The sequence below is a fragment of the Pseudophryne corroboree genome, chromosome 10 (genome assembly GCF_028390025.1).
Source record: "Pseudophryne corroboree isolate aPseCor3 chromosome 10, aPseCor3.hap2, whole genome shotgun sequence".
Classification (NCBI taxonomy): domain Eukaryota; kingdom Metazoa; phylum Chordata; class Amphibia; order Anura; family Myobatrachidae; genus Pseudophryne; species Pseudophryne corroboree.
In genome coordinates this window covers 202,254,222-202,274,400 of record NC_086453.1, presented here as the reverse complement: position 1 = coordinate 202,274,400, position 20,179 = coordinate 202,254,222, and the positions used below count along the sequence as shown (strand labels likewise).

General features: G+C 45.4%; 1 protein-coding gene across 1 annotated transcript in view; it reads right to left on the bottom strand.

Annotated features, from left to right (window-relative positions):
• The window catches only part of ACAP3 (ArfGAP with coiled-coil, ankyrin repeat and PH domains 3), a 400,069-nt gene extending 380,793 nt beyond the window's left edge, over positions 1-19,276 (bottom strand). The window contains exon 1 of the mRNA XM_063943035.1: positions 18,794-19,276. Within this exon, the coding sequence (XP_063799105.1) occupies positions 18,794-18,840 (47 nt within the window). The 5' untranslated portion in view covers positions 18,841-19,276. The remainder of the gene's footprint in view (positions 1-18,793) is intronic.
• Positions 19,277-20,179: the final 903 nt, after the last annotated feature.

The following is a 20,179-nucleotide window of genomic DNA, read 5'->3' as shown; positions in this document are numbered from 1 at the left end:
TTTTCCTCAACTGTTACAGTGCAGTGGACATTACAATTCAAGTATCTGGGTCACCTGCGACACCTCACCTCACCATATGGATGAGAACTTCCACTTACAGAGTTAACCAGTTAAAAATGGCCATGCAACCTACATTCCCAGTCTACGTCCCTATTTGTGCTTGTCGCCTCTTTTATAAGAAGGCCAAAATCAAACATGGCAAAGGGTCTGGATGGTTAGACCACTCCAAAGTTTAGAGAATACTGTTCGGCAGCACAAATGTCATATTTTGTCTCTTGGATGTATAATTCTCTTTTGGGAGCCTTGTTTGGGTGATCTGGGTGAGAAAGCAGTGCGCTCATTGGGGGTGATTCAGACCTGATCGTAGATGTGCTAAATTTAGCACATCTACGATCAGTCACACTGACATGCAGGGGGACGCCCAGCACATGGCTAGTCCACCCTGCATGTCAGGCCCTACCCAGCCGCACAAGTACAAAAGCAGCGCACAGCGGCGATGCTTTTGTACTTGAAGAGTAGCTCCCAGCCAGCGCAGCTCCTGTGCGCTGGCACGGAGCTACTCGCCGCTGCCTGGGTCCGCCCCCCCAACAGTCAGGACACGCCTGCGTTGCCCAGACCGCGCCCCCTAAACGGCGCCCAAGAGGAAGAGGCGATCGAAGGGCTAAGACAGCCGTTGGCTGCCTGACATGCGGCAGCGCACTGCGGCACCGGCGCATGCGCAGTTCAGACCTGATCGCTGCTGTGCGAAATCGCACAGCAGTGATGATCAGGTCTGAATTAGCCCCATTAACTCCTCTACAGTTTAGGGTCTTGGTTTTCAGAAGGGGTGGTTTAGATTACACTCCATTGTGAGGGAATAATAGATTCGTTAAACTGGATGGGAACGGTCTTTGGCTTCAGAATTAATTATACAGCTTGGGTCAACTCTACCACGCTGGTCTCTCAATACCTTGGTTCTTTATAAAAACTTATAAAGCCTTAATGGTAGTGAGTATCGGATTTAGGGATTATTTATGATGAGGTATGGTGCCATATTCTGGATGGTACCCAGGAATGTCACATCATATTTTAGGGACCAGCAGATACATCTATTTATTTTATACAGAGAGGATGACACTCTGGAGTTCTTATGTAAATAGATTTTCATAGAGTACGTCTTACATTTTTTTTATACAGATGTAGGGTTTAATTTGAGATACCCTGCCAATACTAACATCCTTGTATCCCAAAATGTGTTTATATGGTATCTCCCTTGAAGATGTCATGTCCAAAATTGTCTACATTTTTAATTTGACTATCTCAGCCAGTCGCTATTGCCAGAATATGGATGGAGGTGGAACCCTGACTAGATGAAAAGTGCTTGTATATGACATTATGGGGGGAATTCAATTGTTATCGCCCCCGATCTTCTGTCTAAAGTGACAGAAGATTACCAGAGGGTGATATACAATTGATGTCCCCTATCGCGCTGATCACATCCATTAGCATCAGGTTAAGCCACGTAAAGCAGCTAAAATCGATTAAACTAATAGGCGCGATTGGGAAAAGTGCCATTTGGGCGCCCAAACGGATTACTTTTCACACATTTCAGCTTGCCAACCCAAATGGGTGCGAGCTGAAATGTAGACTCCGGCAGCTGATCGCACCCGAATGTTACTATATTTGAATATCTCCATTGGGCACCATTTAGTGGCTGCCGGCCACAAATTCATTTGAATCTCGCCCTATGTGGCCTATTCAATAGTTTGAGGGAGTTTAGCTCCTGTCTAAAGCTTTTCTTTGTTTTGGGCGACCAGCCCCAAGGCTGACCCTATCGCGGATTTCTACTCGCTCGCTCCCTCCTGAGATGCAATCAGAAAACTGGATTTTGGTATTTACCAGTAAATACCTTTCTCCGATTTCACAGGGGACACTGGAAGGCTTAAGACCGTGGGGTATAGATGGTGGTAGATGGAGCCGGCACTTTAAGAATTTAATGATGTGACTGGCTCCCCCCCTTTCTCCAGACCAGTTAGAGAAACTGCGCTCGAGGAGAGACGGAAGACCAGACGACAGAGGAGGAGGTGAATTAAATAAGGTATAAGAACATGAAACCAGAAAAGGTAACAGAACTAGAAACCATAAAACGGAGAAATACAAACATAGATGTGTGTATAACAGTCAATACTAATGAGATAATTGTATATAACAGTCACAATGAAATGCTAAGTAGCATACAATATAGCAGGAAAGAAGCGCTGGGTGGGTGCCCAGTGTCCGCTGTGGAATACCGGTAAGTACCAAAATCAAGTTTTCTCCTTCATCCACTAGGGGACACTGGAAGGCTTAAGACCGTGGGGATATCCCAGAGCTCCCTTGTTGGGCAGGTGAGCGCTGAGAACCCTGCAAAACCGCACAACAAAAATGAGAGACCGAAGCGGCAGACGTACCAAACCGGTAAAACTTAAGGACAGTATTCCGGCCTGACCAAGTAGATGCCCTACATAAGTGGGTCAATGGGACCCCGCTGGCAGCCGCCCATGAGGTACCGATCGACCAAGTAGAGTGGGCAGAAAAAGATGGTGGTGGCTGTCTTGATGAGGCCAAATAAGCTTGACGAATAGTAAAGCGAATCCAATGTGATAGTGTCTGCTTGTCCAGGCCAACCTGGACAAGCAGCTTCATAGAGAACAAACAAAAGGGAATCCTCAGCAAGGACCGGAACCACAATTGGTTGGTTAATGTGGAAGACGTTGACAGCCTTTGGTAAATACAAGTTCACAATTCTGCCCTATTGGAATGTATGATAAGATAAGGTGGTTTACAAGAGAGGGCTCCCAGTTCAGAGACCCGTCTGGCGGAGGCCAACGATAACAGCAAAGCCACCTTCCAGGACAAGTACTTGATATCCGTGGATTCCAACGGTTAAAAAAACGGAGGATTGTAAAAAGGAGAGAACAAATTCCAGGTCACATGGGGCCATAGGAGGCACCATAGACGGTCGCGATTGAACAACACCCTGGAAAAAGGTCTGTACTTCTGGTATCTGGGCAGGCTTCTTCTGGAAAAAGATGAAAAGCGCCGACGCCTGTACTTTCAATGAGCCCAAACGCAGGCCTGCTGCGTATCCAGAATGAAGGAAAATGAACAGTCTGGACATCTTAAAAGATGTAGAGGACGCCCTACGAGTCTCGCACCATATAACGTATGCTTTCTAACAATGTTGAGAAGTAACTTCCTTCCTGGCTCGAATCATGACAGGAACAACCACTGAGGGAACTCCCTTATTCCTCAGTATTGCCATCTCAACAGCCAGGCCGTCAAACATAGCCACCTTAAGTCTGGATAGACGAAAGGGCCTTGAAGTAGCAGATCGTCTCGTAGTGGAAGAGGCCATGGATCGGCCACAAGCAACCAATGAAGATCGGCGTACCAGGACCGGTGAGGCCAGTCTGGTGCCACTAGGAGTACTGTGGCCTCCTCCCTGCTGATCCATTTGAGAAGACGCGTGTACATGTAGCTGTACGTCCAGGGAGTTGTTAGGGCATCCACTGCCTCTGCCTGAATTAGGCGAGGTAGTTTGTGATTGTTTCTGGATGCCATGAGGTCTATTTGCGGAAGACCCCAACGATTCACCAGTTGTTGGAAAACGTGGTGATGGAGTTAACATTCTCCAGGGTGGAGATCCTGGAGACTGAGGTAATCTACCTCCCAGTTGTCGACGCCCAGAATGAACACAGCTGATATCACCTCTGCAAAGTATTCGGTCCACCGTAGAATACGCGATACCTCTCTCATCGCCGCTCTGCTGCGAGTGCCCCCTGTAAGCTACGGCAGTTGAGTTGCCTGATTGAACACATATAGCTTAATTCCGCAATAAAGGGAAGGCCAACTGGAGAGCACTGTAGATTGCTCTCAGTTCCAGAATGTTGATAGGAAATGCAGCCTCCTGCTGAGTCGATCGGCCTTGGAACTGACGATCCAACGTCACTGCTCTCCAACCTCTCAAACTGGCATCTGTGGTGAGAAGGATCCATTTCGAGACAGCGAACCATCTGCCCTGTGATAGGTTGGCTGATATGGTCCAACAAAGAAGGGAACACCGAGTTTTGGGAGCCAGCTGTACTCTCTGGTGGAGGAACAGATATGATCCCGACCATTGGGACAGAAGGTCCAATTGAAAATGCTTGGAGTGGAACCTTTCCGAATGGTAGAGCCTCGAAAGCGGCTACCATCCATCCCAGGAGACGTATACATAGGTAAACCAACACTCTGCGATGTTGGAGGACATGTCGCACCATAGTTTGAATAGAATGAATCTTGTCCTGCGGGAGTATAATCCGCTGCAGAACAGTGTCCAAAATCATCCCCAAAAATGTAATTTTTTGAGTGGTATGAAGTTGTGATTTTTGGAAGTTAAGTATCCACCCGTGTTGGATACGTAAGTGATGAGTTGAAGCAATGTCCCTGATTAAGACATCTGTGGAATGAGTTTTGATCAGTAAGTCTTTGAGGTATGGAATGATATTCACTCCCTGGGTGTGCAGTAATTCCATCATAACTGCCATTACTTTTGAGAATACCCTCGGGCCGAGGACATGCCGAAGGGTAAGGCTTGGAATTGGTAATGTGCATCTTGAATAGCAAACGTGAGATATTCCTGGTGTGGGGTCCAGATGGGAATATGAAAATAGGCATCTTTGATATCTATGGACACCATGAACTCTCCTTCCTCTAGTCCAGCAATAACCGATCGAAGAGACTCCATCTTAAATCTGAACACTCTCAAAAAGGAATTATGAGACTTCAAGTTCAGGATAGGTCTGACAGCCGTCCGGCTTCAGAACCACGAATAGGCTGGAGTAAAACCCTTGTTTGCGTTGCTGTGGAGGTACAGACAAAATGACTACTGAATCCAGTAGTTTTTGTATGGCCTTCTGCAAGACCCGTCGCTTTTCTACAGAAACTTGCAAACCTATTGTGAAGAAACGGGGAAGAGGTTGGAACTGGAAGTCTATTTTGTAGCCCTGGGTGACTACCTCCCGAACCCGGACATCCGAGCAAGTCTTCCTCCAGACGTCCCCGAAGTTCTGTAGATGGGTTCCCACCCTGGGATCCCCCAGGAGGGAGGAAAACCTGTCATGCACTGGGTTTTGTGGTAGACTTGGTCTCCTGTTTGTAAGAGGCTGATGCAGCTGTACGACCTCTACCTCTATTACCTATGGAACTGGAGGCTCCACCTCTGGACCTTCCACGAAACTTGGTTGGGACTCGAAAGGACCAAGCCGAGTATGTCTTACAAGGAGGAGGTGTGGCTGATGGTAGGAATGTAGATTTTCCTCCAGTCGCCTTGGAAATCAATTTGTCCAAATCCGGACCAAACAAAAACTCACCCGTGAAAGGAATGACCTCAACCCCCTTTTTAGACTCTGGATCTGCCTGCCATTGTCGGATCCATAAAGCTCTGCGAGCTGACACAGATAAAGCAGAAATCTTCGAGTCAAGTGTACCAGTGTCTCTAGAGGCCTCTCCTAAATAGACAGCAGACTCACGGATATGTTCAGTTAACATAATGAGCTCTTCTACAGGCATACCTGATTGTAAGCCTGCAGACAACTGTTCTGCCCAGGCTTCGACAGCTTTATTTACCCACAAGCCTACCAGAGTAGGTCGAATCAGCACACCCGCAGCAGTGTAGATTACCTTCAAAGTGGTCTCTAGTCGACAGTCCGCTGGGTCCTTCAGGGCCGTCGCTCCTTCCACCGGCAGGATGGTCTTCTTAGACAAGCAAGAAAGGAAGGGATCCACCAACGGGGAAATCTCCCACTTCACCCTATTATCTGCTGGGAAGGGATAAGAGGCAAGAAAACTGCGTGTTACCTGAAATTTTTTATCCAGGTGTTTCCACGCCAGAGCTAAAATGATCGCAATTCAGCAGAAACAGAGAAGGTGATAGCTGACCAGTGTTTCTTACTAAAGAAGATAGGCTGAGCTGTATTTGTGTCTGAGTCTATAACTTGCAGGACCTGACGTCTGCTAAATTAAAAGCCTCAAGTCCTTCTGAGGCTACTTCCACCTCTTCCAGTGGTTTGTCAGCCTCTGAATCTTGACCAACTTCCCCCTCCTCTAACGAGGGCATGTCCTCCGTGTCTGATGCGTCAGACTGTAAAACTGCACGTAAAAAACTCTTTTCTGCTCGCGGCCATGGTGCTTTTTTTTTTTTTTTTAAAGTCCTTTAGACTTTTCTAATGGCGGGCGGCATGGCGCTCTGTTTTGGACATCCCTCGGTACGTTGTGGTACCAGGAGGAAACTGAAGTTGATTTCACAGTTTTAGAATAAGCGTTGTGTGCTTTTCTGTGTGTCATCTAGCTCTCTGCTAGTCAGAGCGCTGGGATACTACTCGCGTTACTGCCATGCTGACCGGGCTGACACTTGGCTGGATCCCAAAAAGGCAGCGTTAGATGAGCTCCTTTAGGGAAAATTCACAGGGGCTGTGATCTTTGTAGTCAGGGACCCTGGCTCCAGTTTGAGGCAACTGTGACAGGGTCCCCCTGGTAGCTCCAGCAGTGCAGACAGGCCTGTCTGTCCTCAGGGAAATCGTTTTCTTATGCTCTTATTAAGCACTAACTCTGGAGCAGCCCAAAAAGACATCCGGCTCCCTCGGGCACATTTCTAAAAGCAGGTCTGGAGGGCGGCTCATCCCATGCAGTCTCAAGCAAGGGGGCTGGCGCGCAAACAACTGAATAGCTCCCGTTCAGTTTAGATGGGAGCTATAAACAAGTGACTCACCTCGTAGGAATCATGTATAAAATATAGCCACCATTTAACCTTTCTAGACATTGGAGACACTCTGCTGATGGGGCTATAGATGAAACATGAGGATCGCCTGGGGGGGTAGTCCTTTCTCCATTAGTTTGTTTAGGATGTGGTTTTGGTCACAGCCTGTTATTTTATGAATAAATTGAGGTCTAGAAATTACACTTTCACACTATCGAGAATATTTATCTCTTCTTATCAGCCCCTGCGGCTGTGCAATACTGTAACTATCAGAACCAGACCCCTAGATAGACAGATAATTGTAGAAGGTCTGTCCCGTCTCCTCAATATACATATGCAGTGGAAGCCTGGGCTTGCTCCCCAACAGAGAGGTAGACAGGACAGCCTTAGCAGATAAGGGGTCGGAGCTGCAATAGAGTTAGGGAGGAGCACAGCAGAGAGCGATAAGGGCTAGTCAGATATAGGATGGAGACAATATCCTTTAACCCTTTCTGTTATTTCTATATTTGCTATTTTGGGGGTTTAAATAGATTTTCATATTAGCCATACACAGCTTCTAAATGTCATTTAGTGTGCAATGAAATAAGATGAACATAAATGCACAGTATTACTTACATGTGTACCTGCAATCCACCTGATCTGATGGGCACTCAATGCCTGCAGGAATAAGCGGTTCTCATTTGATGGACAACACACTGCCTGCATGACAAAAGCCTGCCGTATCAGAAGTGAAGAGAATTCTCTTCATGCAAGTACTGTAGGAGCTGGAACAGGCTTCCCTGGCAGCCAAAAGGTCAGGTGACCCACCCGATTAGGTGGATCACAGCTACTCCGGTATGTAATATCTGACATTATCCATACCTCCCAACATGACCCTCTCCAGGAGGGACACAATGCTCTGCTTCTGGACTTTTTTCTTAATATACGATTGTCTGCACCTGTGTTGAACAGGGTAATGGATAAGAAAGGTGTTTCAGCACAGGTGATGGCAATCATAAATTAAGAGGGAAGTCCAGGAGCAGAGCATTGTGTCCCTCTTGGAGAGGGTAATGTTGGGAGGTATGCGTTAACCGTTTCATTTACATGATTCCACCCACAACGGGATCTCCATCTGTACATTACAAAATATATTACAGGGGAAAGAGGTAATTTTATGCAGCTTGTGCACAGAAAATATTTTAGAAATGACTTGTGCACGCACCCTGAATGACACACGTTGTATATTATGTATTATTCTAGAACACTGACATCCAAATCAAAGTCATTGTATAAAGGAGAAAATAATGCAATCTATTCTGTACTTCTTAAAGAGTGTTTAAATCCTAATATAATAAAACAAAATGTTGATGATAGATTTGCTGTAAGGGCAAGGTTACTCCAGCATTGCTTGGTGCCTCTTACAACAAAGAGCTAAAATACTCCCCCTGGTCTGAATAGGCAGTTTCATTCATGAGATGCAAATGTTTAATCTTGCATACAGAATGCCATCTGCCACACCTGCAGCCCCTTGCCAGGAAGACAATGCTGGAATACTGTGTTTTCTGGGAGTCATGGTTCCCTGTATTAGCTCCTTGAATTATTGCAAAAATACATTACTTACAGTAAACATGTGTAAACAAAAATGGCAAAGTTTAATATTAAACATAATATTTAATTCAAAAAAAAAAAAAAAGGAAAAAAAAAAGCTCTTGCTATATAAAGCAATTACAACATACTGTATGCTATTTCCAGGTGTCTAAGTCTTCCTCCAGCTTTCATACTCATCTTAGTCATTTTTCTGTAAAGGCTGGGACTAAATGGGTGCTCCTTTGGACGACGACAATATCTCATTCGTTCCATCATTACTGACCTTGCAGCAGCTACTAATGGCTAAGAGCAACTGTAAACGTGCAGGTATGGGTGCTGTCAAAGAGGGCTTACAGGCAAACAACCAGTCAGTCCTTCAGTCTCTACATCTATTGCCACCACCAATCCTTTCACATACTTTCCATCTATCCCAACTTGGGCAGACAGTCCTAATTCTACGGGAACTGCTTCACCATCTCGACAGTCAGGACATTTGCCCCAAACTTCCGGGACTGTTGCAAGGTGTTTCCAAGATCGAAACTCACTGGGGTGTTTTCTGGGGAGATGACATTGGGGAAAGCCTAATGTTTCTGAAGTGTTAAGCAGGGTACAGACTCCTCATTGCTGCAGTCAAAATAAACAGCCCTTCTAGTTGCACCTAGTCATCAGTGTGTTCACTAACACTGACCATATTTTAGTGGATTTTTCCTCAAAATGCGTCTTATTCACACAAATATGCGGATAAGCCGCACAAGCAAACTTTGCTGATTAAAATGATATGTGGCATGCCTATATTATATGTGCGATTGCAGCGGTGTCTGGATATGAAATGTTATGTTACAGTGTTGTCATGGAAAACACTGTAACATAGCATTTCGTATGCAGATACAGAAGCTGATGCATACAGAATATAGGCTTGCCACATGTAATTTTAATCAGCAAAGTCTGCTTATGCGGCTTATCCGCATAGCCATACTAATAAGATGCATTTTCTGGGGTAAAAAGATGCCCGGCACTGGCAGAGTCACATGGGAGCTGGCTGCTCATGCACCCTGTGTGCCGCGAGTCATTATGTACAAGGCTACATGAGGAAGGACGCATCTGTATACTGTTCCAACGCAGATTGGAACAACATATTGTAAAGTATGTACCCCCAATCCATCACTCATTTAATGAATCATCCCACTGAATGTACTGCACGTACAATGGGACAATTTCACAGCCAATGCTGTGCAGTTACATGCAGCATGTAATGATATATCATGCCATCATACAGCATATCATTTAGTGGGTGCAGTGTATTGTTACATTGTATTGCCCCATCGGAAGGTGTATACCAGCTTTAAAAACAACCTCCCCTCCTCCCTCTGGTGGATGGAACAATGCCCCCTTTTCCAAGGCATACACTATTTTGGATAATGCAGCTCAATTCTGAGAGGTATGCTTACATAGAATATTATGTAGCTTTGCCAATACTGCTGGATTTATGGATACTATCCTGCACAAAGTATCAGTGTTTCATTGAAATCATGTTAATGGGGTACACCTCACCTACCTAGGAAACGTAACATTTCTCCACTTCAGTATTATTCACATCAGTTGACTCATAAAACTCATGGAATTCATGTAAAAAGTCATTGTTGGCATTCTTACTGTGCGGACAAAGCAGGCGCTTTAAAAAATGATTGGTCCCTTCCAGCTTCTGACAAGTCTCTGGTGCCTAATGGTAAACTGGGGACTGGAAACACATACACAAATATCAGGGTGCACCAAATCCAGTTGGAGAAAGGGAGCAGAAGTAATTAGATAACATGAAGCAGAGAGGGCATGGGGAAAAATTACAGATTTCGGGGCAACGTATCACTGGCCGCATTTTACTCCCGATAAGCAATAAATAAATAATCTTTCTGGGGTCTCTTTCAACAACACCATGCAGACACACAAGTGCCAATAAGAGCCCTTGCCTGCAAAGAGAAGAAAGTAAACTGCTCATTTAAGCTTCTGGGTTCGGACATGGGAAACCATAGGCTACAATGGCTACAAATAGTCAGCAGACAGACGCCGGAATCCCAACACCCAGAATTTCGGTGGCGAGCACAGCGTGTCCACCTGCACTCAACACGGTTCGGGCCCGGTGGCAACTGACGCTAGTCTATTCCCCCTCAGGGGGTGGTGTGGACTATCACCTGAGCAGGAATTCCGGGCAGCGGGCGGTATTCCGACCGATGGCATTTCACTGGGTGTCGGGATTCCGTCGTCTGTATCCTGACCACCGGGATCTTGACAGCCGGCAAATTGACTGCCTCCCCAGCTGAGATACTCTTAATACATACCCCCAGTGCATAAATGCACCAATCCTTTTATATCCATTGTATTTCCAGGCAACTGACCGCAAACATATTGGTGAAGTATATCCCTTTTTTCAAAGTTCAGAAATCTGTGATGTGATTACTGGATACTGAATTAAAGCATCAGTTGCCTGCAAAAATTGTGGGCCTAATTCAGCATGAGTTGTTGTGCAACTAGTCACACAACAACAACTCATTACATTTTTATTGCTGCGACTGTGTGTGACGTCACGCGGCTGCAGTGACCCGCCCCTCCAACAGTCTAAACACGCCTCCGTTGTCCGGACCGCGCCACAAAAACAGAGCATTGACGCCCACAAAAAACGCAACTTCAACGCCCCATTACTTCCCCCTCCAGATCTTAAAATGTGTTTTGAAGAGAACGCAGTTTAAGACTTCGCACATGCGCGTACATGCATGCGCTGATGTGCTGAAATCGCTCCATAGCAATTTCAACAGATCAGTGATCCATGCTGAATTAGCCCGTGTGTGCGTTAACACCTGTAAGAAAACACACGGTTATAGATTCAGTTCAACACAACAGGTATTTGTAAATGGTCTAACGATCCACTGTATGACGGCGCAATGTATCCTTACATGCTGCATGTAATAACACCACGTCGGCCATGCAGCACATCCATGGGACAATGTAATAACAATGGCAGTGAGAGACAGATTGGCCATACACACTAATAGGCCCTACACACTGGCCGATATACTGAAAGATATGAACGATCTCGTTCATAAATGAACGAGAACTCGTTCATATCTTTCAGTGTGGAACCTCCAGCGATGAACGATGCGCGTCCCCGCGCTCGTTCATCGCTGGTCTCCCGTCGGCTGTGCATGCAGGCCAATATGGACGATCTCGTCCATATTAGCCTGCACTTCAATGCAGCCGGGTGACGGGGGGAGTGAAGAAACTTCACTCCCCCCGTCACTGCCCCCCCGCCGCCGGGTCGCTCGTCGGCCGTATCCGCCGTCGGGCAGCTCGGCGGCGGGTCGGCCAGTGAGTAGGGCCCTTAAACGATGATCATGTAGATGAAGTACCAAAACTGTGCGATATTATCATATAGTGTGTACCCAGCTTAACTCTGTAACTGGCTACAGATTGGTCTATCCACATCAGCATTCTAATAATCCGATTGGCTGCAGATTGACTATATATCATGCTACCTCCAAACTTTTAACCTCTTCACGGCAGAAAGAAATGTAAATAGGTGTTACAGTATATCCTAGCAAGAAATCCCTAGTAAACAGTGCTGTCACCTAATATTTATTAAAAAAAACAATACATACAGTATATACCTGTACGGGATCCGGTCTGAAGATCGACAGTGTCTAGGTCGACAATGTTTAGGTCGACCACTATAGGTCGACAGTCACTAGGTCGACGTGGATGGAAGGTCGACAGGGTTTCTAGGTCGACATGTGCTAGGTCGACAGGTCTAAAGGTCGACATGAGTTTTTCACATTTTTTTTTCTTTTTTTAAATTTTTTCATACTTAACGATCCACGTGGACTACGATTGGAACGGTAAAGTGTGCCGAGCGAAGCGGTAGCGGAGCGAAGGCACCATGCCCGAAGCATGGCGAGCGAAGCGAGCCATGCGAGGGGACGCGGTGCACTAATTTGGGATCCCGGTCACTCTACGAAGAAAACGACAAAAAAAAAAAATCCTCATGTCGACCTTTAGACCTGTCGACCTAGCACATGTCGACCTAGAAACCCTGTCGACCTTCCATCCATGTCGACCTAGTGACTGTCGACCTATAGTGGTCGACCTAAACATTGTCGACCTAGACACTGTCGATTTGATGAACCACACCCACCTGTACATGTGTATGAATTCAACATAACAGCCCACCCTGAGCATGGCTTAGATAATACATTCCATGCTATGCTGAGCAGTGGTATCACATTAAATACAAGTTTAAATTGCAGGCTGCTACAGTCTCTCCAACACAGCAGCTGCACCGTGCCAGACCTTGGTATTTCATCAAATCATAAGGGAAAGGGAGTGAAAAGTGTCACAGCTTTAGTCCTAAATGCTAGTGAGCTGTGCGTATAGAGAAATGTATCACTGCATCTGTGATCGCTCCGAAATACAAGTTACAATTAGACAGAATAACCCTCCGTGTTCCATGACCTTTACAGCCTGTGCAGTAAGTACCATGAAAAATGGTATTTCAATGTGTACTTTTGCTAAGGCCTCCAGACATACCCAAAGCAAATGCTTAGATATAACAAGATGCACAAGGCTTCCAAGTAGGAATTTTAAGGTTAAGAGCATGACGAACATGTCTGACTGGGGAATAGCTTTATAACATCAGTAACTGGTTATTTGTGTTGCCCAGCCAATGAAGATGTATACAGAGGGCTATCTCTAGACATTTCTGCACCATGAACTGAGGCCGCACACCTGCATTATGTGTAATATAACTTCTGTATGACAACGGTCAGAGCAAGGCCACGCCCATAAGATGCTGAGCTAATTACACAGGAGACTCATCTTCCCCAAATCATTACAATGGTTCCATGGGCAAGGCCTAAAGCAAAATACTACACAAAGACAGCACATTATCTTTTCAATCTGGTGTAATTAAATGTTATTCATACAGGGGTAATGCAGAAAGAGTGTCACCATCACCATACACTCAAATTTCTAAATGTGCATTTATTTTATAAATGGTGAACAGAATTTGTCTGTAGTAAGTAAAAACAATTGTTCCAAAGCAAAATACATTGCATACTGTAAACCACTATACTATGCATAATTTGACACACACAAGATAATAGTGTAACGTGATTTTGGCTACTACAAACACCCCAATAAAATATAAATTAAGAACAAGTGTGTAACAAAGGGCCTAGATACCCACTTGTGTTCGGTAGTCATGGCACTCCTACATCTTTACCAGCTGTTTGGGGTGAATGCTATATCGCTACCTGCCTCCTAGCTTGTGGATTTTATATTGTTTTGTCCACCTGATTTACCATCCAGTAAATGTAAGTATAAGAAGTCTTGCATTTTCCTATATTCCTGCACTATCTGCAGCGTCCTTGGGCAATTAGCAGGAAATGTCAATAGACAGCAGATCATCATTGCCTCCATGCCTGGAACGTGTTCACTATAACACCCCACCCTGCAGCTGACACACAAACCAACTCCTTTGTTTTGCGATCGAGAAGTATGTAAATTTACAACAGACCCTAACGTATGTAAGGAATATTTGGTACTATAGCTGTCTCAAGCTTTGGGCTCGGCCCTTAAAGCCTCTTGTGCTGATAGTAGGGCCCAAACACCCATTTCACAATAGAAGCCTTAATACTACACACGTAATTATTTTCAGAATGATACAGTATACTCACATTTAATCAGGATTTAATTGTGATATAACACTGCCTATATCTATTAGGCTACATAGGTGACGCTTTTACAGTGACTTATAAATGCAAACTCACAACTTAAAAAATGTATCATATGTGTACATAAAAACCTTGCATTACAGTGCTTCATTAAATACTCCATTATGTCATATACTATAGCACTTACTATCTGTGCATTGCACATGAATTAAACATGGAAGCTGGTTGTTTTGACCCTGCCCAGACTGTCACCCAGACTCACACACCTACTATGCTTTGAGCTACCATTGTACAGCATCTAGTCACCACCTAAAAATGTCTATTACCTAACACTAAAATACACATATTACCATGGCTCAGTCACACAACATGGCGTTCAGGTTGCTAGAAGATAAACGCAACTCACTGAGAAAGATGAGATTTGATTTGTCGGACAGGTTTTCTACACTTTGTTGTTCATACACTCATCTAGGAGTGAGGCCATGCTGGGTTATGTTATATGCCTATGGATCAGAGTTGTGCAAGGGATACATATATTTTTTGTCAACATTTGTATGCTGCCGACAATCAAAATGTTGACAGGACAATACCAACGCGGTAGTAATGTGGTTTACAGAATTTTGGCTTTATAACCTTAAACATGATAGTAAAGCATATGCCAACACAATTAACATGCTTTACTTCACATTACTACCACAACTGCATCATCCCGTTTGCATTATGCTCTAGACCAGCGTTTTTCAACCGCTGTGCCGCGGCACACTAGTGTGCCGCCAGCGGTTGTCAGGTGTGCCGCAGCCTGCTGCTCACTGGCCACCAGAGATGCCCTGCACAGTGCTCAACCCAGTGTCAGAACTACTAGCGGTGCAGCCACACAGCCGGCAACAGTATCAGCAAGCTTCATTACTAATGAGACGCTGCCAGCGACCTCCGGGCTAAAAAGGAAGCAGTTCTGGAAGAATGTAAGCGGAGGGGGAAGGCCGCTCCCCGCTCCGTAGTCAGTTCTGTCCCCTGAGCAGTGTCGCACAGACGTCATGTCACGACGCTGCAGCCTAATGTTTGCCGTCGTGCTGTCACAGAAGAGAGGAGACCCACGCGTCTGGTGAGTGTAAGGAGGGTACAGGCTGTCAAGACAGAGCAGAACAGCAGAACAAGGTAAGTTAACTCGGGTAGCAGGGAGTTTGAAGGGCCGGAGCAGCACATTAATGACCATACATTGGTTCGGGGGGGGGGGGGGGGGGGGGGACGCAATATTGGGAAAACGGAGGGGGAGAAGGAGCATTCACTACTGTAAATACAACAGGGGGACCACACTATTGGAGTACAGTGGGGAGCTGGCACACCACTGCACCATATTAAGGGGCACATCACTAGCAATACAGAGGGAGGACACAGTACTGACAAAACAGTGGTTGGAGCACATTACTGGCAATAGAAGAGCGAGAGGGTCAGGCAGTGATGGTGAGTGAGGGGTATGTCTGGGTAAGGTATGGGGTGGCGGTGTGGAATTACTGTGGGGGTCAGTGTGTTTGATTTATACCTGTGGGGGCCAATATGCTTTAACTGTTGGGGCCAATGTGTTCAATTACTGTGGGGGCCAATGTATTTGATATCTGTGGGGGCCAATGTGGGTTTTTTTTCCCGTGGGTAACTGATAGCGTGCCATGGGAATTTAAAGTCTTGTTAGGTGTGCCGCGAGTCGAGAAAGGTTGAAAATCACTGCTCTAGACAGTATAATTAACTACCTGCAGAATATGTTACGGTTTATAAAATAAAGGAACAATAGTAAAACAGTAGCAGGACGTAATCCCTGCGGAGAGTGACTGAGCATATGCCTTATGAAGTTTAGGGTCTAGATGAAATGCATTATCTTGCTAATAATGGAAAGCCATTCTTTATTACAATTCTTACTGATTCTATGAAGAAGCAGAGGGCAATTTCTCCCTAGGTCTTTCTCTGCTTGTCAGTCAGAGTTGGCCCAACAAACAGAGACAGCTACAGGGGGATCCAGTTAAGATACCCGCTGTCAGGACCCCAGCAGTCGGAATACCGATGCCGGTCAAGAGACAGATGCCAGAATCCCGAAAGCCGGCATCCCAACCTTAAGTATAGTGGACGGGTTGGGGATAAGCTGCAGGGCGGGTGGGGAGGCTAGGTTTAAGCGGCAGGAAGGGCGGGTTAAAGTTAGGGGATAGCATACTTACCTCGCCCCTGTCAGGATTTTACAGTCCGCCGGTTAAGCATACCTACAGGTTATGTTGGTATTCATGATACCAAACAGATTAGTAAATTGCCAGCACTATCTACCAACAAGAATGCTTGGAACGGTCTGCTTGCTATGACGACTTGAAGCATTGTGATTAGCGGATAGTGCTGAGTTTCCTTTCCATCACACAGAGAAACAGCGCTCAGGTGGGGTAGGTAAACATAAGAACATTGGGGTACCTTACTGCTAAAGCACAAAAGAAGTAGGGGGTGGGCTTTCTACTTTGTTCAGCAAGCATTCACTTCCAGTCTGCACCACTGTGAAGCTATTAAAAATGTATGGCCTCCATAACAAGGTCAGCACTATAGTGTCCATGCACTGTGTTTTACAGAGTGGCCACTAGTATGTTCTCAGTATTGTACAGAGAGCTCCCTGCAATGTTCCAGGATAGTTAGAATGATCTCTGCATTATACAGATGAAGCTAGAACACTCAACATCGCACAGCGGTCACCAGGGCGCTCGCGGCATTGCACAGTGGTCAACAGGGTGTTCTCGGCATCGTATAGTGGTCATCAGCGTGCTCCCTGAATGAAATAGTCGTCATCTGAACAATCTCTGTATTGTACAGCAGTCACTTGGATGCTCTCTGTAATGTACAGCAGTCACTAGGGTGCTCTCTGTATTGTAATTCTTCCCATATAGACCATGTAAACTAGGATACCAGAACAATATTGATATCTATATTATATAGAGCTCACTAGAATCAGATGAGGCCGTTTCTGATTCAAGTTCTTTCAAATACCAATTTTTCCTATATTTCATAGGCTACATAATAGCATTCAAGCTTTAGATAAACTACAGTAGGCCCACAGAATTTTGGCAGTGTCCATACTCTGTAGCGCCACATAGTTATACGAGCCTTGGCAAGTCTCTTGTGTTTGCCCCTCGATACAAGTTTCCAGTCCTACCACATTTTTCAGAAACCCCAAGATGTTTAACACATGCTCAAAAGCCAATATAGACCATACATAGAGAGGAAAATGACACGCATGCACGTGTCAATAAGACGATTCTAGCAGGTCCCCTCAAATGGTCAGGGTCCGTGGAAGTCATTATGCCTACCACCACATAGGCTAGGTACTAGCAGCAACATTTTACAAGCAACCATTTCTTAGTTCCTGGAATTGCTTCTGCCTTTCCTACACTTATTAATGCCCGCTAATTCATTCTAGATGTGGAGATGACCTCAGTTTCCACTTCAAAACATCTTTCTGAACTAGATTGGGATGCACGGCTCCAAACCATCTCCATATGTTTAAGCTCTGCTGTTGCTCATAATCATGCAGTACTTATCAAATAGTAAATAGGACTGAAGAACCAATCTGGAATTTATCTGTTAATGAATGAATTTTATTAAAAAAGAAAATTAATAAAAAGATCAAACAATCTCCAACTTGCCAACAGGACTTGAGATGGTCAACGAATCATTGCCAGCCAATGGTTCCTAATGGCCATCCCTAAGTAGGACATTTCCAAGCACCCATCATTTGCCCCACATCACCATACACACTGTACTCATTCTTCAGTACTCCTGAATTGTACAGAAAACTAGAACACATGATCCACTTCACAGTACATTGTATGTATAACATGCATTTAAAGGTCACCAGATCACTTCCTACATAGCTGACACTTACGTATGTAAGGGGTCTATTTACTAAGCCGTGGAGAGAGATGAAGTACCAACCAAGCAGCTCCTGTCATATTTCAAACATAGCCTGTAATATGGCAGTAATGAGCTGATTGGCTGGCAATGTCTCTCCCTCTCTACTTTATCTCTCTCCAAGGTAAGTAGTAGACCTCTAATATTTACTAAGCCATGGCTGGAGATAAAGTACCAACCAATCAGCTCCTAAATGCCATGTCACAGGACGAGTTTGAAAAATGACAGTTAAGAGCTGATTGGCTGGTACTTTATCTCCATCCAAGGTTTAGTAAATAATAGACCCCAAAGTATGGAAAACCCAATATTCCCTGGCTCATCCATAGTCACACTGCCTGCCTCTCCCACAGGCGATGCATTCTACAGCCGCCACATAAAGTTACCTCTAGAACCATAATGTCCTTCATGAAATACACACCCCAAAAACCCATAAATCCTTACCAGCTTTCTGTGCACTAACATAGGGGCAGCAGCCATGTACAGACCGTATAATCTCGGCACACTCCATGCAGCCTACGCGTGTCTCTACAATGCATGGATATCATAGGCCATAATGGAAACATTCATCACATTACATACTGTATATGTATACCATCTACAGTATCTATATACCATACTCTCACACGCAGAAGATATATGTGACACTCTACACCGTTATGTGTCATGTATTCCATCAGACACATGATGAGTGTGCAAGCCTCTTACATGTGGAGTGACGGTCTTTTCTGCATATTAATATGTATAGATACATACACACATACATGCCTGCATAATGATATACAGATGATGTGCTGTAAATAGATCAGAAATCCCATTCTCTTACCGAAATCGGGGAGAATCTTTGATACATTCTTCGAAATCCACCGTCATGATTGCGGCTCCCGTCCTCAGTGCATTGCAGGCAGAGATGTGGAGACGGGAGCACAGGAGGAGGAGGAGGAGGATGCTGCTGCTGCACTGAGGGCTCAGGACACACAGGGACGCTGCATAGGAGGCAGATCCCCACAATAGATAATCAATCCAGGAGACGGCAGGGAGGCTGTGTCCCGGGACACGCACCGGCAGGATGCACCGGCTGATTCCAGCTATCAGCGCCGGAGACTATGCTCCCTCCCCGGGATCCAAGCGTGACTCCTACTGCCGGCTACCAGCCCAGCCTGTCACCGCCAGGGAGCGTCTGCAAACTCACTACACACAGCCTGTCACCGCCAGGGAACGTCTGCAAAGTCAATGCTACACACAGCCTGTCACCGCCAGGGAGCGTCCGCGAACTCACCGTTAGCGTGTTATAATGAGGGAGCGTCTGCAAACTCACCTTCAGCCTGTCACAGTCAGGCCAGGATGTGTCTGCAAATACACAGCTGTTACAGAATGGGATCGTCTAAAAACTAGTGATGGACATCGGAAGCCATCGAATGGTTGCCGGGCTTCCAACATCAAATCCAGTGACGCCATGGCTACTAGCCATCGCATCACCATTCGATGGTATCCCCATCACTGGTTTTACTGTGTGAATGTGCTGAAGCACTCAGGGCTCTGTGCTGTGCACATTAGCTAAACTGGGTTGCTAAAACATTCCTTTATTAACGGACATGTAAATTACACGTATTCTGTGGCTGGCTGACATCAGTCTCTATTTCACCTGTTTTTTTCAGGTGTGTCCTTTATTAAAGGAATGAGCTGCAGCTGCACAGAAGCTACTACCATCCAATAGCCACAATTCGATGGGAAAATGTACTTTCACATAGCGTGTCACAGACAGAGAGCATTTAGTGGTGTTTACTGACATCACTGCTTAACAAACATCGATAGTTTGCTTGACGGTCGATGGCTTTGCCATCAGTGTCAGAGGTCCAATGGTAATGCAGCAATGTGTTTGTTTTGTTTTTTTATATTAATTAATCCCCACCATCCTTTTATGACTGGCTGCTCAATGTCACACGCCACTGTTAGCGTTACCTATTGATGTAAACCAACAATGGCTTCCTGCCATCAATTAAACATTTTGATGGCGCCATCAATGGAGATCATGTGATGGACAACGCTTGGGGGCAGATTCAGTTCCTTGTCCCAGTGGAATTTACAATCCACACTAGGGTTAAAAATTGTCAGAAGCCAATTAACCTATGAATGTTATTTCGGAGTGGAGGAAACCGAAGCACCAGGAGGAAACCCATACGAGCATTGGGAGACCATACAAACTCAAAAA